General features: G+C 39.5%; 1 protein-coding gene and 1 pseudogene across 1 annotated transcript; both read right to left on the bottom strand.

The window, feature by feature from the left end:
- Positions 1–668: 668 nt before the first annotated feature.
- Positions 669–25,504, bottom strand: LOC118847123 (peroxisomal trans-2-enoyl-CoA reductase-like). The gene is made up of 8 exons (XM_036755719.1): positions 25,381–25,504; positions 19,813–19,946; positions 17,657–17,822; positions 16,447–16,528; positions 8,332–8,428; positions 7,509–7,619; positions 6,020–6,131; positions 669–754 (listed from the first exon to the last, which is right to left on the bottom strand). Exons 1-8 carry the CDS (start codon positions 25,502–25,504, stop codon positions 669–671), a joined length of 912 nt encoding a protein of 303 aa, XP_036611614.1.
- On the bottom strand, positions 12,657–16,222 carry LOC118845962 (annotated as a pseudogene).
- Positions 25,505–27,040: the final 1,536 nt, after the last annotated feature.

Raw genomic sequence — 27,040 nt, 5'->3', positions numbered from 1 at the left:
ACAGAAGCCTGGCTCTCCTCTGAAGATTGCATTCCTGAATATTCTGTACAATATGCACATCCAAAAAATTACTATAAAGGTTGTGATTTTAGTATGTGTGAGTATGTGTATTGTAACAGATGGCGTTTTTACTTTAGAAACAAAACAGAAACAGACATTGTTAAACATAATATAAGTTTATTGATCCAGTAACAGCAGACACGTCCACCTCCAATTAACTGGGTTATGTAACAGTGCTTGCAAAAGCCACAATTCCATCACTATTCAAACTTGTTCTCTCACTTTTGGGCTATGCAATAGAGCTAGGAAGGAAGAAACAACACCACCATTAATTTTTTTCTTCATTCAACTGCTTAAAATGGTAAACAAGTACATTTAATCTCTCTAAATATTCTGAATTTTAAGAGGTAAGGATCAAAGCAGGAGAGGTGATCACTTGAGGCTTATGTTTTTTTAATTTCTTAGTCACCTACACCAACATTTTAAAAACAGGCAGACCGAAGGACTCTTTTAAAATTCTTTCAAGGCATCCTTTGTGCCAAGATATAACTGATGATTTTTAAAAAGCAGTAAGCAATTTTCCATAAAAAGGATAAATTCCCAGAAAGTGCTAAAATTCATTCTTCAGCTGGAAGTAGAAAAGACTCCATTTTCTTACTTTCCTCTGTTTAAGGTTGGGATTTCTCCTTAATGGAAGCTTTCAATCTCTTGACTGTGGAAAGGTCCCATAGTCCATCAGGCCAGTTGTCATGGTCTGTTAAGATTAAATGAGTGAAATAACACTTGAGTTATTATTGGCAAATGTGTGAATTTTTTTTTCCTTTTTAGGAAATAAGCATATTCCTAAACCCATCCCAGGCCTAGGACTGTCTTTCCAACAAATCCCCTAAAACTAGTGGAGGCAACCACACCATTATGAAAACATTGAGCACATTCACTAATTATGATTTAATTAACTCAAATTATGAAGGCATTTTATGACATTGGTATGAACAGAGATTATATTGCATAATCAAAATCTGACATAAAAAAATATGAGTATGGACTAAAATTGGTGGGTTTGGTTTTTATGTTTGTGACAGCATCTTTTTTTTTGTAAAAAGATCTCATTTGGGGAATATAGCTTTTATGCAAAGGTGATCTATATTCAGAATAATATACTTTAGTGCTTCAACAGATCCAGTATCTTGATGATGTTGGTACATGCTTCCTAGCAAGATGGTACAGTGCATAAAGTGCCGGGCCTGGTATAAGGAAGATGAGTTCAAGTATGGCTTCAGATACTTACTAGCTGTATGACCCTGGGCAAGTCAATTTGCCTCAGTTTCCTCATCTATAAAATAGCATCTACCTGAAAGATCTATAAAATAGCACCTATCTTCTAGGGCTGTTGTGAAGATCAAATGAGACATTCATAAAACTCTTAGCACAGTGCCTGGCACAAAGTAGGCATATAATAAGTACAACAATGCCATCCTTTGGGTTTTCCTTTTTTCTCCACTCTATGCAGGTTAAAATCCATCTACATTTTATCTAGCAGGATTCTTGTCCATATCATCCCATAAATCCTTTATAAAGGATCTGATCAACACATTAAAATCCTTTCTCTTGGTTAAAAGTTAAGAAAAAAAAGTTTTGATAAGTGTATCACTATATAATCGGTTTCCTTGGTAATCCCATATATTTTATTTTATGCATTTAAAAAATATAATTCTGAGAAGGTTGGCTCCACCAGATTGATGAAGAGGCCTATGACACTCAAGAAAGTTAAGAACCCCTAGTTTAGGTCTTCTGTGCTTTGTAGTAAAGAAGTAGGGCAGTCTATCTGCCTTCACCACATGAATAGCCCAACTCTTTCTGATTATACATTTATTAAATTGTATATTTTATGTCATTTTCTGTATTCAAGTCACAGCTGGTATAAAAAAATTCCACAGCCTATTTATGGTCAACTATATCTTTCTACTGACCTCTAAGTAACTCAAAAGAATTAACTCTAGATTGTGGTATGTCAGGATTTAACCCTGTTTGCCTCAGTTCCCTCATGTGTAAAGTGAACTGCAGAAGAAAATGGCAAACCACCCCAGTATCTTTGCCAAGAAAATCCCAAATGGGGCATGAAAAGTCAGACACAACTAAAAAACAACTGCAGAGAAACTGAACATCACTGAAAGATACTGGTGTTAAAAAGATGAATGTTGCAGGATCATTGAGACCAATGTGCAATTTCCAAACTGTAAACCAGTGCACATCCTTCCACCTACTTACTACTTAATCCTATTCAATTCTCTCTCTCTCTCTCTCTCTCTCTCTCTCTCTCTCTCTCTCTCTCTGTGTGTGTGTGTGTGTGTGTGTGTGTGTGTGTGTGTAAACATTTTGAATGAATCTGGAATCCATGTCATAGATTTTCCTTACAGTGATGTATATTGCAGTCCCTTCATATTCATCCATGCTTTGGGACTTGTCTATGTCCTCTCATAAGCTTGCCACAGAAGGCTCATCTATGTTCTGTAGGCCTTCCTCATATTCTCTTGACACAAAGAGACATAAAGGGGACTTATATCATATATATATGCAATAACTCAATAAACTGTCCTAGACTGAACAACAGATGTTCATTTTCTACTTAGTTTTTCATATGTGGATTGTTCAGTTGACCCCTTTCCAGTAGTCATAAAGTCCACTAAGGAAGCCCTATGATGATGGCATCATACATTTAGAACTAGAAGTGACCTTAGAGGTCATTTATTTCAGTCCCTTTTTTTCTCACATATAAGGACATTTTTCCTTTTTCTCTTTTCATCAAAGATGTCCTTGCTATGAGATGTTAAACATTGTTAGAGAAAGTCATGAAAGGAGATCAACTATCACTTTCTTGCAGGGGTGGGGAAAAGGAGACAGCAAGGAGGGCTTCCTGGAGGATATGGCACCTGAGTCGGGCATTTAAGGAAGGGAAGAACTTCAAGACATGGAAATGGCACAGAGGAAAGGAATCCATTCCAGGTATGAGGAACAGAGAGAGCAAAGGTATGGAAAGGGGAGAGGAGATTCACTTGAGAAATGGAGAGTCGAACAATTTGGCCAGAAGGCAGACTACCTGAAGGCAACTACTATGAGATAAAGTTGAACATGAAGGTAGGAGCCAGACTGTGGAAACCTCTGATTGGCAAGATAAGGAGATTTTGCTTTATTTGACAGGCAGAGCCAAGGCTTTTAAGTAGAAGACAAGTATGACCTTGGTCGGCTCTAGCCACCTCTCAGGCTGGCGTTCAAGGTATCTCCCACTTCTAGATCTCTTAATCTTTTGATCCTCTTCATCTTGTCTTAACCACTAAGTATGAGCGTCCCACAAGGGCCCGTCCTTAACCTAGTTTTAACCACTTGCTCCCTTGAGGAGCTCTTCAGCTTCCCTGGGTTCAATTTTCACCTCTATGCAGAAATACTTCCAAATCTGTATATTTCTTTGGGTTTGAACCCAAATCATTTCTATATCCAGCCCAAATTTCTCTCCTGAACTCTTTTGCATTACTAGCTATCTTACCTTGGCCATAGTATGTGCTTAATATATTTGCTGAACTAATAAATGTATAGATCCATCTCTTAAAGATTTGACAGACATGAGAAGAAAACAAATGGGTCTGCAGTTATCAATATTTTCTGGATAACCTTTTTGTTAGTGGTAATAGTGACAGTGATTTTTTCCAGCTGTTTTTCTTCTTTTTCATATTATCATATCAATATTCCAATGCTTTTAAAATTGTACCACCCTCAGTACACATTTCTTCCATATGTACTTGGTATGATTCAGCTGCTCTTTGTATCTTCATCTCCTTTGCTACCATTTCCACTTCTTACTATGTCACATTGGAGACGGGGTTGTAAAAGTTCTGAACATGATCACTTAATCAATCAAAAAATATTTATTAAGCCCCTACTACATGTGATGTATTTTCCCAAGATCTCAGATGCTGGTACAAAAAAATGAAAGAATCCCTATCCACAGGGAATATACATTCCATTGGATAGCCTCTGGTTTTTATTTATATCTCCTACACTCATCACTGCGATTTGCACATAAATGCTTAATAAATGCTTTTCCAAATGGATATTAAAATGGGGGAGGCAAGTGTATGCATAAATACAACAAAGATAAAGTTAATAAATAAAAATATGCACAAAATACTTGAATATGAGGGAGTCTGGGAGGGAGGGCACTAGCAGTTGAGATGGATCAGGAAAGGCTTCCTGCAGAAGAGTGTCTGAGCATAGTCTTAAAGAAAGAGATGGACTCTATGAGGAAGTAGGAAGAGAGTGCACTCCACACATTTGAATTGGCTAAAGCCAAGGCATGGCAAAGAGAGGGTGGAATGTTATGTGTGAGGAACACAGAGAAGGCCAGTTTGGTTGGATTAGAGTGTGGGAGGGGAATAACGTTCAATGAAGTTAAGAAGATAAGTTGGTGCCACTTTGTGAAGGGACTTAAAAGGTAAAAAGGAGTTTTCTATTTTATTCTAGAAGCAATACTGGAGTTGACTAAGTTGCAAGGTCATTGTCAGATCTGCTCTTTAGGAAAAATTACTTTGTCAGCAGTATATAGGAAAAAAATGAAGTGGTGAGAAACTTGAAATACAGACAGATAAGGAGGCTGCTGTTATAATCTAGGTTAGAAGCAAAGAGGATCACTTAATCCCAATTGCCTTGCCTTCCCCCCTTCAAAAAAAAGTCAAAAAAAGAAGAAATGAGGAACTGAACTAAAATGGTAGTTGCATGAGTGAGGAGAAGGGGTCAGATGTCAAAGATGTTGTTGTTGGGTGAGGAAGAGTGAGGCATTGAGGATAATGCCAAGGTCAGAAACCTAGGAGATTGGAAGGATGGTGGTGCCTTCAACAGAAATAAGAAATTGAGAAAAGAAGTGGCGGGGTAAAGATAATGAGTTCAGTCTGGAATCAGAGATGTCTTCAGGCCATCCAGTTTGAAATATCCAATAGGCAACTGATGATGTGGAATGGCAGCGTGGGGGAGAGATTGGGATTGGATATATATCTGGGAGTCATCTGCATAGAGACGATGTCAAAGGCCTTTGAGATAAAGAGAAGAGGGAGCTCATGATGAACATTATGTTGTGGAAATACTACCATAATTGTTCCACTTATGTTGCTTTCCTAGTTTCATTTCTAAATTCTCTCAAGATAATCTGACTTAGAGCTCAAATGAAGTTTACTTGGGTAATTGCTTTCCCCTCCATTCTCTGCACTGATTTGTGAGGCGATAACACTCATCATTTTCCACCCTACTCCTCTGTAACATTCCGCAAATGAACTTAAATCCTAAAATTGTATTATCATTGGATGCTGAATGTCTCTATTTGGCAAAGATCTCAAGTGTCGCTAAGGAGGTTTTGAGATGTTTTGAATTTCCTTCTGTGATTTCTATTTTATCTTGGCTAAACTTGTTTATGCAATAGTGATGATCAGTAGTAATGTCTTTTTCTTTACATAAGTCCCAATTATCAGCATCAACAGCCTGTATTAATAAGTTATCATTACAGGCAGAGTTCTTCTCATTCTTACTTAGTACTGATTTTAAGCTTTGTTCTAACTAGTCAAACATTTCATTGCACACAGAATTATTTGGGGTACTCTATTTCCAACCACTGAACCAGTCAAGACGGTCAATATATGTTTAATATGTGCTCATCTATCCAGACTACAGAGAGAAAAAACTGATTTTCTATATAGCCAAATTCTGCAAAGAGAGTTTATGTTAAAAATAATTTTCTTTTTCAAATTAGTTAGCATAAATTTAGTAGTTTTCTTTTGTTGCTTCAATGTCCTCTAAGACAGAGAGAGAGAGAAAGAGAGAGAGAGAGAGAGAGAGAGAGAGAGAGGGAGAGAGAGAGAGAGTGAGAGAGAGGGAGAGAGAGAGAGATCTTAAAATTCAAGGAATCACTTAACAAAATTTAAAAGCCCAAACAGCAAGACGCAAAGTTGTTGCTCACTTATTTTGCTTTATGACTCACCTGGTATGTCCCAACTTTGGGAATATAAAGCATTACCACCATCAACATTCACTGTTTGTCCTGTAATATATGAGGCACCAGGAGATAACAAGAAACACACGATGGAAGAGATCTAAGAAATAAAAGGTAACTATTTTATATTCATGCGTGCAATATGACATATAGATACATATCTATATATTTTTTTCCTAACTGCATGTACATGTACATATATATATATGTAGCTATCTCACAGAATCACAATTGTAGACTGATTCTTATATATAATTTAGTACCTCTCACCTAAAACAAAACCCCCTCTGTCACAACCAGGGTCAATTGCTTATGTGAACTCTGTTTTAAGCAATAATTTTCTGAATACTGTTTTATTTTTAGCTAGCCTTCATTGTCAGGAAATTTTTCCATCTGTTGAAAATAAATATGAGGTAGCTTCTAGGTCCATGGCCCTACACATGTCTATGGTTTCTACTTTAAATGCTCCTGAATAGCATATCTTAAAGCAAAATTCTGACTCCATATGTGCTTTGTATATTGTAACTATGCATTGCTTTTATTGCTTTTGTGTCAATAATTGTGGAAAATACTGAATAAGAGGGTAAAAGTTGTAAAGGTAAAAGCCAATTCTCTTTTTTTAGTCTATATGGAATGAAGTAATGGTGAAATATGAAGTAGTACAGGGGATAGCCTGAATAAAATCAGATGTGTGTATACATTCAATATACAAGATGGAAACAAAATGAATTTTCATTTGTCATATATATGATTAATCTGTAATATCCACATTATTATATACCATCACTATCAGATCTGATTATATATAGGGCTCATATTTTTTTCAATGTAAAGCCAGCATTATTTTTGTTCATGTATTGGGATAAATAATTTTGCTGTTTTTAAATTCACCTTAGGTACTGTTCTTCCCAGCACATATGAAAAATCTTCCATTCATTCATTTAAACACACATGTTTCAAACTGCTGAATCCATTATCTCAAGATAATTAACTTAAGGAAGCTGGATGCTAGTTGGTATTCATAATTAAATGACTTGGACCCTGCCTTAGAGCTCACTAACCTGAAAGACTACATTAATTGAGAAACAGCAATTTCTCCCAAAATGACTGGATTGTGAAATGCATATGGTTTTAGTAGTTACTCTCTAACTGCACCAGAAGGCACTGAAGACCAAGTACCTCTTTTCTGTCTATTCACATAGCCTAGTGTGAAGATCTCTCCACTATAGTGGATCCATTAACTATTTAAAGTTTGATTAAAAATTGTTCCCTCCACAATTCTTTCTGCCCCTCCTCCCTTCCCCAATGTTCCTTGAAGATCTAACTTTCTATGGCTATATGAAAAGAAAAGGGACATAGGAAGGGAAGAAGAATGAGAGAAGGGTAGGAAAAAGAATAAGAGACAGACATGGGGAAGAGAGGAAGAAGGAGGGAGAAGAGAGACAGGCACAAAGAGAGACAGAGAAAGAAAGATTACCTCTTCAGGAACACCAAATCTCTTAGCTGCACAATGTTGAAAATATCTTTTCAATACATCCTCCTCATAGTCTTTATAGTTGCTGAACGCTGTTGCAGAATAAATTATTCCCTAGGTTGAGGGATAAAAAGGGAAAATTTTCACAATTATTTAAGCCAAAGAAGAGTTGTTGCAGCTAGAACTATCAGAAAGGAGATGTACATAGCAGAAGAGATCCTATACAGAGATCCCCAGAGCTACTATTTACGCTTCTCAACAATATCATGTTTAATTTATTCTCTCCAAGTGGATTACCTACTAACATAGCAATACTTACCAACCAGGGTCTCCAACCTAGTTGCCCAGCCAGTCAACAGTAAAGAGTAAGGACAAACAAGAAAAGACTTTATTTCTCAGTACCTCTAAGAATGTGTTTCCTAAATTTAAAAAAAAATATACAATGTCCAGATGCCCTTCACCTTTGAAAGAGATTTAAGTCTGGATCTTTTACCATACACAGAATATTTTCCTGCTAGTTTACGTATGTTTTGTAGACTTATTACTCTTCCTCCCTCCTTAACACTTTGACTTGAAGTTCATTGCCTCCAGCCTCTCTCATGGACTTAAAACCAACCAAACAAAACACAAGAATGAACTAGAAAAATTCTTTATGAACTTTGTTATACAACAGAGAATACTTTGACAATATATAGAAGTGCTCTCTAACTTGTATATTGCCTAATGTCCTATTTTGTAGTTAATATTAATATAGAATATACCTATGACTAACAAGGAAAATGTATCAACGAGTACACAGATTGTATACCCATAACTGGTTACCTACAGGACTGACACAATTGATTCTTATTCCATGGCAGGCCCATTCCATTGCCAGAGTTTTGCTCATATTTTCAACACCAGCTCTTGCTGCTCCACTGTGCCTTTTAAAGAAAAAAACTTAAGAGTTCATTCAATTTCCACTAATCATTCATATTTTCATGAAAACTAACTGGTGCACTAAGTCACAGAAGAACAGTTCAAATAAGATACTCCTGCTTAAAAATGCTTGGGACTACACCACTACTGTCTTTTAGAAGATGAGAGGAAACACTTTAGCATTTCAAGCAAGTTCCAGGAAATTATCCTGAAAACCAAATGATGTTAAAAGAAAACTCCTTATGCATCACCTAAATTTATGAAAATAAATAGGGAAACCACTCTTTAAAAGATATCACATTAGGCATTGGGGACACATACTCAAAAATTAAAACAAAAACAACTTTGATATTACATTTAGAGGTGGTGCACAGGCCATGGTTGGAGCTTGGAAATCTGATTATACAAAGTTATTTGATGTGAAGACATTCCCTCCAGTATCTTCCCTCCAGGTAGAAATAAAGATCAACTGTGAGCTTAAGAGTAGCACAACTTTTATTGGAAGATGAAGAATTTAGGGTTGATATCCTTTAAAAAATTACTAGATGGTTCAGTTTCTAGTGATTTGTTCCATCCCATTCTACCCAAAGATTTCAACTCAGTCTGTGACCTGGCATCAAATGTCTATCATTGTACTGCTTTTGCTTTATCTGAAAGATTTTGTGACTAAAAAGTCTCTCAAGTTAGACTGTTTCACTAAATTGCTTTTTATGTAAAGAAAAATAATTTGAAAATAAGAAGTAAAAACTGTACTTGAAAAATAAAAGACAAAAAGGTATTCCTTAAAAAGGGAACAATTAAAAGGTATCATTGGGAGCCAAGCTGGTGGAGAAAAATCAGGGACTCCTCTGAGCTCTCCCCAAAATCCCCCCCAAAACCTCTAAATAATGCCTCAAAACAAATTCTGGAGTGGCAGAACACACAAAAGAATGGGGTAAAACAATTTTTTCAGCCCAAAACAACTTAAAAGGTCAGCAGGAATGGTCTGTCACTCCAGGGGGAGAGTAGAGCACAGTACAGCAGAGGCCATGCAACAGCAAACCAGCAGTAAGCCTTGGTGGGGACTGAATTAGTGGCAGCAGTGACAGTTTCTGGACCTCTCAGCCCACAGATGGTGAGGGAGTCAGACAACTGTTCAGAAGGAAATTACAGGGGATGGGGGCGGAGCCAAGATGGCAGCTGGAAAGCAGGGACTAGCGTGAACTCCCTGCCAAGTCCCTCCAAAAACCTATAAAAAATGGCTCTGAACCAATTCTAGAACTGCAGAACCCACAAAATAGCAGAGGGAAGCAGGGTTCTAGCCCAGGACAGCCTGGATAGTCTCTGGGTAAGATCTATCCCGCACGGAGCTGGGAGCAGGGGGGAGCGGAGCTGAGCGGAGCTGAGCCCAGCATGGGCAGCGCGGACCAACCAGACCAGGAGCCGGGCGTCCTGAATCAGTGAGCTGCAGCAGTTACCAGACTTCTCAACCCACAAACACCAAAGACAACAGAGAAGGTTAGTGGGAAAAGCTACTGGGGACAGAGTGAAAGTTCACTGTTCGGCCACCGCCCCCCGGGGGCAGCGGAGGTGGGGTAGCTACAGAACTACAGCTGCAGTTGCTTCAGGCCCCAGGCCCACCTGGTGGGAGGAATTAAGTGATGGATCAGAGCAGGAATAAAGAGCCTGATGAAGATCTAAGCCCAGTCCGGGTTGGGGGTTCTTGGGGAAGGAAAAGTGCTGGTGTAGCAGAGCTGGCACATCCCCCCAAGCTTGGAACATAGAACTCTTTAGTCTACAAGCAGTCATACCCCGCTGAAAAACTCAAGGGAAATTACAGGGCCCCTTATGCTGGCACCAGGGACAGGACTTTGTTGCATTATTCATACTTAAATCTGGGTTGCAGCTCTGCCTCTCAGTCCCAAGGTGATGAGGCATTGTGGCCACGGGGGAACTGGGACCCTGTTTACAATTCCAAGCAGTAAAGAGTGATTGTGGTCACTCAGACACTAGAGTACAGGCCAGGAGAATAGTAAATACACCTCACCCTACATCATATCTCCTCGGAAATACCAAAAACTTAGAGGTCCTCAGAATCATCTTTGAAGAAAAGCTACACAAAAAACCTGAAGCTTGGAACAATGCCCTTTCCATTACAGAAGCAGAATTCCAGTTTACCACAGAATTAAAGTCAAGAAATAGGCTGGAAAAATGAGCAAACAGCAGAAAAAAAATCCTGACCATAAAAAGTTAGAATGGGATTAAGGATGATTATAATACAAACTCAGGAGAAGATAAAACCAAAGCTCCTACATTCAAAGTCTCAAAGAAAAATATGAGTTGGCTTTAGGCCATGGAAGAGCTTAAAAAGGATTTTTAAAATCAAGTAAAAGAGGCAGAGAAAAAATTGGGAAGAGAAATGAGTGATGTAAGAAAATCATGGAAAAAAGAGTGAACAGATTGGTAAAGGAAGCATAAAAAATACGAAGAAAATAGCACCTTAAAAAAACAGAATTGGCCAAATGATAAGAGGTACAAAAATCCAATGAAGAGAACTCCTTAAAAACCAGAATTGGCCAAATGGAAAAATAAAAACAAAAATTCACTGAGAAAACAACTCTTCCCTCCCCATAGTATTTTTCCCCTATTACATTTAAAAATGGTTTTCAACATTCACTTTTATAAGATTATGAGTCCCAAATTTTTTTTCCTCCCTCCCTTCCCTCCCCACTACCCAAAACAGCAAGCAATCTGACACAGGCATACATGTATAATCATGTTAAACATATTTCCACATTGGTCATATTGTGAAAGAACTGGAACAAAAGGGAAAAACCAAAAGAAAGAAAAAACAAACAAAAAAGGAAAAAAATAGTATTCTCTGATCTGCATTCAGAGTCCACAGCTCTTTCTCTGACTGTGCATAATATTTTCCATTGTGAATCTTTTGAACTTGGATCATTTGGATCTTGGATCATTGTATTGTTGAGAAGAGTTCAGTCTATCAAAGTTGGTCATTACTTTGGTCATTTGGTCATTGTTACTATGTAGAATGTTCTGCTCAATTCACTTAGCATCAGTTCATATAAGTCTTTTCAGGTTTTTCTGAAATCTACCTGCTCATCATTTCTTTTTTGTGATCAATAAATTTTAATTACACAAATCAATATTTTTGTTAAACCCAGCCTTCTTCCTTTCTCCTTTGATGAGGGGTGTTTAGCCACCATCACTACAGTAGGAGGGGCCAAATGGTGAACAGAATGTATATTTATACAGTAATAGCCACTATGTATACTTCAAACCTTGCTTTACATAGGTTCTCATTTACTCTAGGGAAAAGTCAAAGATCATACTCTTCTAATTAGGGGATGAAGGGGATAATGGGTTCATGACCCAGAGAATACTATTTGTTGTATGATTTGTTTAAAACTGAAAATTTTCAAATGTCTGTGCCAAACATGAGTGAGGTGAGACCTTCGGCCCAGCAACCCCTTTACAAAATTCTCAAAGGAAAGAATGCCAGCTCCCAGTACCCATGGCTTAGCTAACCCCTAAGTTTAATCCATTGTCCTCCACAATTGTAACTGATTGATTGGCTGTAGGAATCTGGACAGGTAGAAAGACTCCTGGATAGGAACGGTTGCAGCTATGTGGGGCTAACAGGTAATGTGGTTCTGAGGTTGTTAGGGTCAGGGCCATGTTCTCAGGCTACAGCACACTGAGTCAATAAAGCATTTGTAAATGAGTTAAAAGTCCAGACTCTATGTACTGCACAAAGAAAGGGGAAATGACACATTGACAACTTTGCCATTTCTCTAGCCACAGGGAGAAAAAGCTCATTCTGGAGAAGTTTGGTAGAACCCCCAAACACAAAACCAGTAGAATCCAAATATGGGCAGAGTAGGAAAGGGACACCTTGGTTTATGTCTCATGCAGTTAACGTGGAGCTGCAGGGGCAAACTTTCAGAATGGGAAAAATTTAAGACTAGTTAGTGGCTCAATGGGAGACGCAGGTGTCATCCTCTATAACCAAACTGGTCCCCACCAAAATCAGACACATATCTGTCTGGGAGAATTGGAAGCTGTCTCTTCAACCTCCATAGGGAACAGAAGAAAGAATGTCATATGGATTTAAGATATTGTACAACTGCCTGATACTGCTGGCTGAGTAGGCATAAGAATTAGAATAAACTGGAATGGATATATAAAAGGGCCCACCCAAGGGCTTCAGTGAAAGGCTCTTGTTACACCACACTAGATTTCTTCAGGCACACCAAGCCTTGAGTAGGTCAACAATTCTCCATCCCAAAGGTCAAAGGTAGGCATCACTGGGCCCCAGAACTCTGTCCTTACAGTGTATACCCCAGCAGACCAGCTTACATCCACCAGGCTCAGTCTTTGTGCATCATACTCCAGCAGAAGCTCCACCTTCTCAGGCTGGCCAATGCCAATTATGGGGGCACTCTCATTGGCCAGCATGGCATGCCACTTCTGGTGAGCATAGGTGAACACCCAGGAATGATCATCCACACTAGTGCAGCAATCCCAAGGTATGCCTACATCCACCACACCTATTTGGAAATGCTGAGATTTCTTGACTGTTACTTCCCAAATAGGGCTGACCCAAGGTGACCGCAGTGTTACCCAGCACCACAGCCCACTCCTTAAAGCATTCCACATTGAGGGCTACTTTGGTGGGCTCTAGCCCCACCATGCCATACTTAACACCAGTCTCCCCTTTGAACAGTGCAAGGCTGGTATGAGCTGTCTTTTCCTCTAGCTTGGAACTGATAGCTCCCCCGGTGGCAGCGGCCATGGCCCCCAACTGCTCAGCTCCACAGCGATGCAACACACATGCTGCTATCTTGAGACCTGGCTATCTGGGCACCCCTCATCATTTCTTAAAGCACAACAGTATTCCATTACAGTCATATGCCACAACTTGTTCAGCCATTCCCCAATTGATGGGCAGTCCCTCAATTTCCAATTCTTTGCCAGCACAAAAAGAGCTGCTATAAATATTTTTGTACATATGGGTCCTTTTCTCTTGAAAACAACTCCTTAAAAAGAAGAATTGGTCAAATGGAAAATGAGATAAAAAATGTCACAGAAGAAAATAATTCCTTAAAAATTAGAATGGGGCAAGTGGAAGCTAATGTCTCCAAAGGACATCAAGCAACAATCAAAAAAAAATCAAAAGAAAGAAAAAATAGAAGAAAATATGAGATATCTCATTGGAAAAAGAACTGACATGGAAAATAGATTCAGGAGAGATCATTAAAGACTACCTGAAAGCCATGACCAAAAAAAGAGCCTAGACATCATCTTTCAAGAAATTATCAAGAAAAACTGCCCTGATATTCTAGAACCAGAAAGAAAAGCAGAAATTGAAAGAATCCATTGATCACCATATGAAAGAGATCCCAAAATTAAAACTCCCAGGAATATTATAGCCAAATTCCAGAGCTCCCAGGTCAAGGAGAAAATATCACAAGCAGCCAAAAAGAAACAATTGAAATATCATGGGGACCCAGTCAGGATAACACAAGATTTAGCAGTTTCTACATTACAGGATCAGAGAGATTGGAATGATTCCAGAGGGCAAAGGAGCTATAATTACAACCAAGAATCACCTTCCCAGCAAAACTAAGTATAATCCTTCGGGGGGAAAAATGAATATTCAATGAAATAGAGGATTTTCAAGCATTTCTAATGAAAAAACCAGATCTGAATAGAAAAATCTGACTTACAAATATAAAATTCAAGAGAAATATGAAAAGCTAAATAGGAAAGAGAAAACATAAGAGATTCAAAAAGGTTAAATTGCTTACATTCCAACATGAGAAAATTATACTCGTAACTCCTAAAAACTTTCTCACTATTGGGGCAGTTATAGAGTATTTATAAACAGAGAGCACAGGTGTGAGTTGAATATTATGGGACGGTTTCTAAAAATAATTAATGAGAAAGAGAAATGCACTGGGAGAAAGAGAAAGGAAGAGGTAGAATGGAGTAAGTTATCTGACATGAAAGAAGCACAAAAGAACTTTTACAGTGGAGAAGATGCTGGAGGTAGGGGACATGTGGAGTGCATGAGCCTTACTCTCATCAGAATTGACTCAAAGAGGGAATAACATACACATTCAGTTGTGTAGAGAAATCTATCTTGCCATGCAGGAAAGTAGGAGGGGCAGGGGATAAGGCAAGGGGTGGGGGGAGGGGGGAAATAAAAGTGAGGGAAGATTGGAAAAGGTAAAAGTCAAAAGCAAAACGAATTTGAGAATGGACGGGTGAAAGGGGAAAGTTGGAGAAATAGAAGGTAAATAGGATAGAGGGAAATACATAGTAATCATAACCCAAAACATTTTTGTAGCGAATTTTCTGATAAATACCTCATTTCTCAAATATATAGAAAATTGAGTCAAATTTATAGAAATAAAAGTCTTTCTTCAATTGATAAATGGTCAAAGGATATGCACAAGCAGTTTTCAGACAAAGTAATGAAAGTTATCTATTGTCCTATGAAAAATTCTTCTAAATCACTATTGAGTAAAGAAATGCAAATTAAAACAACTCTGAGCCTCCACCCCACACTTATCAGATTGTCTAAGATGTTAGAAAATGAAAATGACAAATGTTGGAAAGGAGATGGGGAAATTCAAAGACTAATGCACTGTTGGTGAAGTTGTATACTGATTCAACTATCCTATAGAGCAATTTGGAACTATGACCAAATGGTTATAAAACCATGCATATCCTTTGACCAAACAATACCACTATGAGGTCTGTTTCCAAAGCAATGAAAAAGGAAAAAAATCTATATGTACAAAAATATTTATAGTAGTTCTTTTAGAGGTGGCAAAAAATTGGAAATTGAGGGGATGTCCATCTATTTGGGAATGGCTGAACAAGTGGTTTTATGTGATTGTGATGTAATACTATCATAACAAAAGAAATGACAAGCAGGATACTCTCAGTAAAGCCTGGAAAGACTTACATGAACTGATGCAACATGAAATGAGCAGAACCAGAAGGATATTGTATATAGTAATGGCAATATTGTAACATGATTAACTGTGAATGACTTAGCTATTCTCAGCAATACAATGACCCAAGACAATTCGGAAGAACTTAAGATGAAAAAATGCTATCCACCTCCAGAGAAAGAACTGATGGAGTCTGAATGCTGATTGAAACATACTTTTACTTCACTTTCTTTACTTTTCTTGTTTTTTTTATCTGCATTTCCTTTCACAATGTGACTAACATGGAAGTATGTTTTGCACAAGTGCATATGTATAACCTATATAAAATTGCTTGCCTTCTCAATGTGGGGGAGGGAAAGAGAGAATTTGGAACTCAAAAAATTTGAAAAACAAATGTTAAAAATTATTTTTATATATAATTGGGGAAAAATAAAATACTAAATTTTTAAAAATTAAGAGAATTCTTAGAAGAGCCCTTCCCACCCCTGCCAAAAAAGTATTTTCAACTCACATCTGAAACATGAAAAGGTAAAAAGGCAGGAAAACATCTCAGGAGAAATGACACACACTCCAAGTAGTACCTAAGGATTTCATAGATAATTCAACCTGTATCTATTGTGAAACACATCAAAAAAAAAGACTGAGACCTGAGAAAGTCTAAAAAAAACTGTTTATCCTAGAGTCCTCTGTGGATAGTTAACAAAGGAAATCATGGTGAGGAAAGGTAGGATGATGATACGCACGCAGTATCTATGATATGACTCTCAGAAAGAATATACATTAGATCATCTGAAACATCTATGGCATCCAGGAGCCTTTACCAGTCCTGACCATGAGGACTATGTCAATCCTTGGCGTATCCTTTGGTTACATCATCTTACAAAAGAAGCAATACCATAACAAAAGTGGACCTAAGTGTGGTGCCAAGAATATAGGAATACTTTAAAAGTATCTTCTTAAAGCCCCCAAAGAAAAAGAAGGCAGTCTGAAATCACAAGAGGCATTTAAAAGAGTTTAAGCAGGATTCCAGGACAAAACAAGGATGTAAAAATCCTTACGCAGCTCTAGGAAATCCATTTTTTAACATGGTGATGATGTTGACAATAGACCCTCCATGTTCCTTCATCCAGGACCTGTAAACTGTATAATAGACAAAAGACAATCCAATTAAATCATTTCCGGACAACATGGGGTAATAGAGTAAAGGGTAATTCTGAAATCAGATCATCTCAGTTCAGATTCCTGCTCTGCCACTTGCTACCTAAGTGACCTTGGACAAGTGACCTCTCTGAGCTTCAGATTTGTCATTTATAAAATGAAAGAATTGGATGAGATGACCTCTAAAAATCCTTCCAGCTTTAGGTCTTTCATCTCAAGACTCTTGTCCTGTCAGGCATGCTCTTTTTAGGATACCCAAACATCAAATCAATACAAATTAACAAACACTACCAGTTTTCTTCCTAATATCCAGCTCGCTAGCATTTACATTATGCTTTAAGCTTTCAAAGCATTTTACATGTGTCTTCTCATTTGATCCTTATAACCCCATGAGGCCAGTGGTATTATATTTCCATTTTACAGATAAAGAAACTGAATTATTAGTCTCTACTATTTAAACATAAGCTCATAGAATGTCAAGGTCAAAAAATGAGTTTTCTGACAGCCTAAATCGGCAATTGGCAAGTTATAGCCCATGGGCCAAATCTGGCCCACCTGCTATCACCAGAACTTTGCTTCTCCCACTCTCTCCTTCTTCTCTATTTGCTCTATTTCTGTCCTCAGTGGAAACAGAAAATGGCTGTCTTGTGTAATCCTTATCAAACTGTTGCTGGGAATGAAGACTGTTGTTCAGTTAACCCTTCAATTTCTCATATCAGTTAACTCTTTTAAATCTTTCCTTAGATAAAAGCCTTTTTCCACATATGCATGACCTTATTCTGATGTCTGACAGGTCACAGTTCAAACCAACACCCCACGTATGTTTTGGGGAAGGTCTCCAGGTTCATTTTCTGAGGACCAGCCTAAGCCTATCTGGAGGTATTCACTATCAGGAAGGCTGCAAGATGATGAATATTTTAGCTACTCAGAAAGGGCAGTTACTAAATTGTAGGGAGGCTTCGGTGTATATCAATGCAGGGAACATTCACACTGGCAAAATCAGAGCTCCTTTAAGAACTGGACACCTCAGTGCAAGTAATACTCCTTAGGGGGGTTTATGATCTAAAAATGAAGAAAGGCCTAGCTCCTCTGAGTATTTCCCATCCCTACCTGCTTTGCAAAGGTGGAAAGTGCCAGTTAGGTTGGTGTCAACCACAGCATTCCATCCCTTTGAAGTGATGAGTTCAGTAGGAGAAAAGAATTGGCCTCCTCCATTGTTCACCAGGAAATTGATCTTACCATGGACATCTAATGTAGATTTAACCAAATTGCTGACCTAAAGCAACCATAAGAAAGTAAATTGGTCAATGGGCACAAACCGTTACTGGTGACCCAGTAGTGAAAATTGGCATGACTGGTGTTCCTCCACAATGAGTTCTCACTCCTGCTGGTTTGTGAGATCTGTGTTGACATCCATTTGCACAGTTAGTTGGTTTTTAACATGAATTCAGTGTATTTTTTAAATTAACAAAAAAGACAAGGAAAATACTCAAATCCCCAGAAGGGAGGAATATGCTTAGTGCAGGCTTTGTAGCAATGATTTGAATATAAATCCATTATAATTGACAGAAATTTCTCTTTGGAAACTTGAGAAGGGGAAACAAAAATTAAGCAAGTGGCCAAGTTTTCATAGTTAAAATTGAGAGCCACATGTCTTTGCATATTTCAGAGAGTTGCACTTGTGTTTGTGCTCACAGGAATACTTATGGAAGGGGTGGGGAACACAGAATAACTTTTGAGACTGTAGTCCAGAGCAGGCTGCCCACAGAGAGCTGAACCAGTTCAATCATCTGCCATCTATCACTCCAGCCTTTTTTCTCCCTGTACTTCAGGTGAGACTTTCATCCATTCTCAACACCTGGATGACTTAGGAAGGATACAGAGATAGCTGTTATAAACACTGAGAGGAGTTTTTCACAGAAATTTTGGAGGAAAACACAAATGTTTAAATTTGGTGAAGTGGGTGATGCTTCTGTTTGAAACAATGCTAGGAACCTTACCAAAGAAGGCATAGTCCACATTAACCACAAATTTGGTGGGCTAGTGACATTTCAAAGACACAGTCAAGAAGAACAGACATTTCTCTAGAGCAGAGGTGTCAAACACTTGGCCCAAGGCACTCCTAAGTGTGGCTGGAGCCAGATTAAAATGTAATTGGGAAATATTTAACAAAATCAATAAAAAATATAACATAGATCATGTTAATTTAAGTTTTTTTTAAGTCAGTGTACAGGTTACAGGGATTCATTTGTATCTGAGTTACATATCCCTTCTCTACCCTATCTAGGACTTGAAAGTCAATGTAGAATGGAAGTCTTCTGATCCTTGAGGTATTTGGTCCTATTTTGGAACAATCTCCTATCTTTATACATGTGGAATATCCTTTGGTACCTGTCACACCACAGGAGTCAGATTGCTCATCTGAACAAAGACCTCTCTACACATTTCTTTGCTTTTGTGTTTCAATAAGACACTAAAGAAGGTGGAGCTGTTGAACTTTATCTGGAGAAAAGCTCAACTGGCTTTTTTGGTGATATGGAAACACATTGATTTCAACACATAATTAGGAATTAACTGCCATAGATGCTTATTTTCACTTTTCATTAAAATCAACACTGTAAGTAAAGCTTTTAGGAAAAAAAAAACATTTCTGAACTATTTTTTAAAAAGAAAAAGATAATCACTCAAACCTGAGTGAAGTATAAATAGGGGTGGTGCTGAGTGGAATTTGATGGGGGGCAAGGGAAAGGTGGAAAGACCAAATAGAAGGCTGTTGAATTAATTTGGTGGGAGGTGAGGTGAACCGGTATTGAGGTGGTGGTTGCATGAGTGGAGACGAGACATATAGGAGAGATGTTGTGAATGTAGCAAAGCCAAGATTTGATAATGGATTGGATATGTAAGGTTTGAATAAGGATGACTATAAAGATGGGCAAAAGGACTGTTTCATTTTTATTTTTTATCCCAAACATCTAGCATAGTACTTTGCACATTGTAGGCAGTTAACGTTTACTGGATTTATTGTGTTGACAATGCTATACTCATAAAGACAAGAAAGTGCGCATTATAAAAAGATTTTCAAAAGGGGGTCAAACAAAAAAGTATCTATGATTACTTGGCCATTGAACAGAAAAAGATGAACAATTTCCCAAGAATTTTTACTAATCAATAGTATATTATGGTGAGAAAAAACCATATCAAAGAAGTACTTAAGACAATATTGCACTCTCAACATAATTTTCATAACTTTTAGGGAAAAAAATTACCTCTTCTTCTTTTCGAATATTGCACTGGATGGGAGTAACAATGGCAGAGTTGGAGGGAAGGCGGTCTGCATTCAGCTTTTCTGCTGTGGATTTTAATCTAGCAAATTTACGTGAGGCAATAACTACATTACACTCTGGTAAAAAAAAAAAACAAGCAAATAAAACAATCTTATTAGAAAATAAAATTAACTTATTTTTTAAAAATCTTATTAGCTGTTTCTAATTTTACCAGCAATAATATAGATATATTTCAGTGAATCTATTATGTTTGGGTACTCCATTAATGGATCAAAGATCAAAGCCCAACCAGAAGTTGCATTCTCAGCCTATGCAATTCTTATTTGTCTTTCCATAAGAATCTACTCAATATGGTCTTCCTCTGAGGGATTGCCTACATGAATTAACAAAGACAGGAGGGGCCTGAACATCGCCAATATAGCAATGATAATGATCCTCCCCACCACCAAGTCCAAATATGCTCCTGCAGAAGAGATAATGCAAGATGTAAATACCTTTTTCTGCTCAATTGTTAAACTTGTAATGTGCCTGGCCATGAAGTACAGATTTCTTCAGGTAATTGAAACTTACCTGTCACAGGTTTCATTACCCTATTGCTATATTTACAATAAAGCTTGTTGATATATTTGTATACCTTTGCAGTAACACAGGAGCTCTTAACCTTTTTCTCATGAATCCTCCTTTGGCAGTCTGGTGAAGATTCTGGACCCCTTCTCAGAATAATATTTTTAAGGACGTAAAATAAATACATAAGACTATAAAGGAAACTAATTACATAAGTATACAGTTATCAAAATACTTACAAGTTCAAAGACACCCTGAAATCTATCTATGAACCCTTAGAGATCTCTTTGCCCCAGTATAAGAACCCATGCCATAAAGAAAGTCCTTGTAAATACATCTAGGCTTCCTTGTGGCAGTGTCTGTCATATAGTAGCTGCTCGATAAATGTTTATCGATTGATTTAAAACAAGAAAATAGCCCTAGACCTCACACACACTGTAGTTTTCAGCCCAAGAATACTCTCTTCTTTTATTTCACAAACTTTTTTTAAGCTATTGCTATTTGCAATGGCAAATTTGCAAGGCAAAAGAGGCAGTGTGTTGTAGTGGATAAAGGGCCAACTTTTAGAATCAGGAAGATTAGAATTGAGGTCCCTTCTCTGACACCTGCTGGCTGCGTGACCATGGGCATCATTTAACCTCTCACTGCCAAAGGCATCTCTCTGAGGCTCTAAATTACAGACAGAAGAGTTGTAAGACTTTGTGGGTAGAAGGAATTTCCACATCACAATTTCCCGAACTGAAGAAATCACAGGTCAGAGCAAAAAAAAAAAAAACAACCCAATGATAAATAAACAAAAAGACACCCAAAATATACAAGGCACTGGATAGCTACACAAAGAAAAATGAAAGTTTGTTTTCAAGAAGCTTATATGCAAAAAAAGGAAGAGAGGAAGGAAGGGAGGAAGGAAGGAAGGATGGAAGGAAGGAAGGAAGAAAGGAAGAAAGAAAGGGAGGGAGGAAGGAAGGAAGGAAGGAAGGAAGGAAGGAAGGAAGGAAGGAAGGAAGGAAGGAAGGAAAAGGAATAAGATCTTTACACATATAGTTATCTATGTTGTCTATGACAAGTACAAAAAAAAATCCAGACAATGGGTTATAAGAAATTTGAGGGTGGGATCCCTTTCAGCTGAACTGGTGAAAAGAAGACTTCATGGAGGAGGTGGAACCTAGACTGACCCTTAGAGGGATTTCAACAGATGGAGCTATGGAGAAAATGTATGTCTTGTCTTGGGGATGATATGCATGAAATAGAAAAGATAGAAGAGGCCAGAAAAAGGTTGAGGACTAGCTTAGCTGGCACTTAGATACCTAAGATAAATAGGACTGGAGAGGTAATTTGGCTAAAATAATTTTATTTTATTATAAATGCAATGAGGAGTCATTAAAAATTTTTGAGCAGAGGAGTGACATGGTCAGATCTAGGGACAAAAAAGATTATATTGGCAGCTATTTAAAAGGATGAAGTGACCAAAGGAAGGAATGGAGGCAGAGAGTAGTTAAGAGTTCAGGGAAAACAATTTAAGGGCCTTTAATAGGGGTGGCAGGTTAGTTAGAAGAGGAGATGGGCATGAGAAATATTTATCAGGTGGAATAGGTAGGGCTTCACAACTAAATAGATATTAGGACTAAAGAAGAGGGAAGAAAATTAATGTCTGAGGTTTCCAACCTGAGTAATCAGGTGGATGGTGGTGCCACCAATAGAACTAAGAACACTGGAAAGTGGGAGCAGCAGGTTTAGAGAAGATGAGGAGGATGAGTTCAGATTTGGATTGTTGAATTAGAGGGACTAGTGGGACCTGTATGCAAAAATGCCCGGTAGGTGGGTAGAAATGTGGGCCAGGGACTCAGGAGAAAGTAGCATATATAGTTTGGAGTTATCCACAAAGAGGTGATAATTGAATACAGGGTAGGGCTATGGATCAAATCGCAAGGGAAAGAATGTAGAGATAGAAGAGAAGCCCAGGGCAGAACCTTATAGGACACCCATAGCATGGGACTGGGAGAAGGAAAATGAACCAGTATAGGAGTGGTTAGACGGCTTGTTCTCCTCACAGTGCAGTGTCACTCAGATGACTGACTAAATGGAAAAATTAGAAGATAATACTTGACATTTATATAAATGTCCTAAAGGTTATGCTTTAGCTTTACCTATGTTATCTCACTTGAAGCTCATAACATTGTGGTAGGTATTATAGCTAGTGTTATCTCCATTTTACAGATGAGGAAACTGCGGACCAGCTAGGGTAAGTGACTTCTCCATGGTCACGTGGCTAGTATGCTTTGAGGACTCCTTTTCTAAGACTTCACCACACATTTTTCTTAATTGAACTAAACCTTATTTCACAATCAAGATCTAAGGTCAGGTGACTAGGTTTGATGAGTCCTTTGTTTCTCATTTATTAAAGAAAGGGGTTGTAGTAGATGTTCTATTGTGCCTTTGGGCACCAATTGCATAAGTCTCCGATCCTTAAGCTAATTAATTAGAAAATGTCTAACTATGTTGTTGTTTAGTTGTATTGGACTCTTCATGACCCCAGTTGGGTTTTCTCACTAAAGATATTAGGGTGGTTTGCCATTTCCTTCTCCAGCTCATTTTACAGATGAAGAAACAGAGGCAAATTGCATTAAGTGACTTGCCCAAGATCCCAGAGCTAGTAAGAGTCTGAGGTTGAATTTGAACTGCCTGACTCTAGACTCAGGCCTCCTAGCTGCCCTGATTTCTGTAGAGCTGTGGATGAGAAATAGAAATAAGAGAATGAATATAATGTCAGGCATACTAAGGGGTAATATAGTACCAAGAAAGGATGACACCCTCATCCCATCTACTTTGCTACACTTAGAATGCTGTTCTCTCAGTCCTATACTCCTCACCCGTGTCCTGACCTTCTCCCCATTTTCTTTTCAGCCACTTCTGTGTCTTCTAAAATGATAAGAAAATTAAAGTATAGTACTTAAAGTTCGCAAAGCATTTTAAAAATATATTCTGTCACTTGATCTTCACAACAACTCTGACAGGTAGAAGCTAAAACAATTTTCTGCATGTTCCAGAGGGGAAATCTGAAGGTGAAGTTAAGGGCCTTGCCCACAGTTACAATATAGCAATTAAGTGCAAAGCATCATTCAAACCCAAGTCACGGCAGACTCCAAGACAAGTCCGACTCTGGCCCCAGACAGGAACCACAGTGATTTTCCAACATTCTGATGAACAAATATCATGAGGACCTCTCCATCCCCAATAATCTGGTGACCTAATAATGGAAATTCCCCATTGTTGTTGTTCATCCTTTGTTCTAGAAGAGAACCAATGACATCAGGAAGGTAGTGTCGCAACTAGTAAGTGAATTCAATTTATTTGAGGCAGGGCTGTGCAGAGTCACCAGCCTCACTCTCTCCTTCCAAGCCATCTGGGTCCAGTGGCAAAATATAGATCAGGACACCTGGAGATGGGCCCAGATGCAGTGGAAGACCTTGGCCTTTTTAAGCTAAGGTCTTTCCCAGGTTTCGGTCTGTCTGAGGCAATGGCGCTTCTGTGATTAAAGCTGGGCGGGGGGGGGGGGGGGGGGGGGGGGGGGGGGGGGGGGCGGGGAGGATCTTTTACCTAGTAAAAAAATCAATCTGAGAGGTTTCTGGCCAAAACAGAAACAATACCTATTTACACTCCCTCTGAGTCATTGAAACCATCAAAACGGGCCAACAATAGGTCCCAGCCTAAGTCTCCCTTGGTCTTTGTTTGGGTTTTGGTGGCTCAGAGAAAGTCCCCAACAGCTATCAAAGAAGAAACATGATATAAAGAACATCGAAAGAACAAAGTAAAAGCTGAGACCCTGATCCACTGTTGTAGTAAAAACTTACTGTCCTTAGATAAGAGACAGCTGAAGTCTGGTCTAAAAGGTTACCTCAACCCTGCAGTTTTGTCTAAATGGACCACTTTCACAATCTTACAAGTATTTGGTTACCTCCTTTCTTCTATCCTGCCCTTCCACAGGGAATGTCTTCTCATTCCAATAACAAACTAGCCAGCTATTTGGCAAATACTCCCCCAGAAGCCTTCCCTTTCCTCGCTTGAATGACTCTCTCTTTCTCTACTGCTCTTCCTACTATGAAAGTTACTAATTTATCCTAAATTGTGGGCGGGGATGCTGCCTAGTGACATTGGCTTGAAATGTTAGAAAAAGTAAATCTTATAATCTCGGAAGCTGATGCTGCTATCAGCAGTTTTTCCTTCGCATGCCATTACAATTCCCTGCTTTCAGGTTGGCCTCCAACCTTTGATCCACAATCACGGGACCCCCTGCCAGTGTGCCTCTCAAAGAGGTCCTGTTCCTCTCAGTAGAGAAAACTCCCTGACACCTGCCAACCACTGCCCTTCTCCCCAGTGACCCTCCAGGACCTGACCCTCCTCGCAAGGGACCCTCCAGGACCTGACCCTTCTCCCAAGGGACCCTCCAGGACCTGACCCTTCCCCGCAATGACCCTCCAACCTCTTCCTCGCCCAATTTCTGACTCCAGAGTCCCTCTTAAGCAAACCCTATCCCACTCCTGCCATTCGCCTCCCCGGTCCATGTCCCGTTAGCCCCTCACCCTCTCCATGTGTCTTCCCCAGACCTTCTTCCACAGTGACCCCACCAGCCCCTTTCCCTCTCCACCTAATGTCCCTCAATTCCTCTCCCACATCGTCCCCAGACCCTTCTCCATGTTCCCTCGACACCCTCCTCCCAGGGTCCCATCGGCTCCTACCTTCACTCCTACCCTTTCACCTCAGTGCCCTTCACTCTCCCCCAAAGTTGCCTTGCAGTTTACCCATCTCTCCTTGGGGATCTTCTGCTCTGCCCCCTTCTCCCTCAGTGTCCCCGCTTTATCCTCACGGTCCCCCAAACTACCCCAACATCTCCCAGGATCCTCATTCCTAACTCTGCCCTTGCCTCTCAATGTCCCCAGTTCTGCCCCTTCCCCAGCTCTCCAGGCAGGGCCAGGCACACTGACATACCTAAGTTAAGCAGCTCGGTGGCTATAGCCTTGCCAATGCCTGTGCCGCCACCAGTGACTATAGCCACTTGGTTCCGTAACAGCCCTGCAGCCAGGCAGCTCTTGGCCCTTGCCACTGTCCCCATGATCTGCTTTGTCTCTGACCCACAGAGCAATCGACAGGCACAGAAAGTGACACACACCAACCGTGCAGTCTGCCCGCCTTATTAGGTGAGCTTTTTATCCTCACCTCGTCAAGGTTCCCAACAGCCCAGAGATGGGCCAAAAACCACTGATGGGACCAATAACCCACCCCCGCAGGGCCATCCATTTAAGCCCTACTTAATCTCCTCTGGAGAGGAGAGATCCTAGTTCCTCAAATCCTTCCAAGTTGTTCTCCCCACCTTTGTGCTTTGTTTGCTCAGACTTCTTTAGAATGATCTATTAAATTCTGGGGAAAAGTTGAGGTGGTTTTCTCAATCTCTTTCCACACCCTTGGTCCAGGTGCAGCTGCTTTTTTTATTTAAACTCTGATGACGAAGGAAAGAAGGAAGGGAGGGAGGAAGGGAAGGAGGAAGGAAGGAGGAAGGAAGGGAGGAAAGCAGGCAAAGGAATGGGCATCTTGGTAGTAAAAAGATGCACCTTCCTCAATTAAAAAAAATCCACTTCCATTTGTTTCTCTTTGATAAAGGAAATCCACTAATCCTTGGGTGCACCGACTGCAACTTGAACTGCATCACTTTGTTCTGCTTCCCTACCCTTGCCCCCAAGGAATATCCTTGGTGGTCCTGTATACAGCAGACTAGCAGGGTAGTAGGCAAGAAACAGGCTTTAGAGTGGAGTGCAGGAGAAGAGGCAGGGTAAACCCAAGGTCTTCCCCCAGTATGGGGATGCGCTAAACCGAGGGCTTGGCTTTATGTGTCTTGGAGTTTGCATCTGCTTAAACGTTGAACCATAACGGAGAGGTCCAGTAAAATGACGAGAGTATAACCCCTGTTCTCTTAAGCTAGTGCCTTACTATCTGCACCCACCGGGAACAAAGGAGGTGGGGGATGACTGATTCAGCAGCATTTGAGTTGGGCCAGTTTCACCTCTGGCTGCATGATAATGGATTCTTCTTAAAAAGGGATCATGATGGAGAATTTCCATCTCTGCCAGTATGTGAGTGCATTGGTAACTAAGGTGCGGCCAATGAAGGGAGGTCCCAAGTAGGCCCAAAATCCCTAGCTACTAGGTGCTAAGCCCCCAGGGTCCTAAAGGAAGTTGCTAAGACTAAAGCCTTACTAAAGTAAGAGCTTAAGTTCTGGTGGCTCAGATGACTGTTTGATGACAGCTAAAGAGTGCATAAAAAGGGAAGACAGAGCTATTCGCTTAGGGCTCTCACTCTTGGGGGTATGCTGATGTGGAGACTCTGGGCCCCTGTAGTTAAGAGCCCTTCAGCTTGTAAGCCCAGATGTTCGAAATTTGTTAAACTCTGGTAACTATGCATTGAGATTTGAATCAGGCAAGGTTTGTTTGTTGATGTTGGTAATTTACTTGTATTTGCTCTGAAGTTCAGGGTGCTGGCTTTTTCCCATGAACTAAGTGAATGATATTTGCATGCTGGACTAAAGTAAGATTGTTAACTCCTTAACGTTGCTTTCCTTAGTAAAGCAGATCAAAAGAACCTAGGCTTGCAGGGT

The sequence above is a fragment of the Trichosurus vulpecula genome, chromosome 4 (genome assembly GCF_011100635.1).
Source record: "Trichosurus vulpecula isolate mTriVul1 chromosome 4, mTriVul1.pri, whole genome shotgun sequence".
Taxonomy (NCBI): Eukaryota; Metazoa; Chordata; class Mammalia; order Diprotodontia; family Phalangeridae; genus Trichosurus; species Trichosurus vulpecula.
This window is presented reverse-complemented; position numbering and strand designations above follow the sequence as displayed.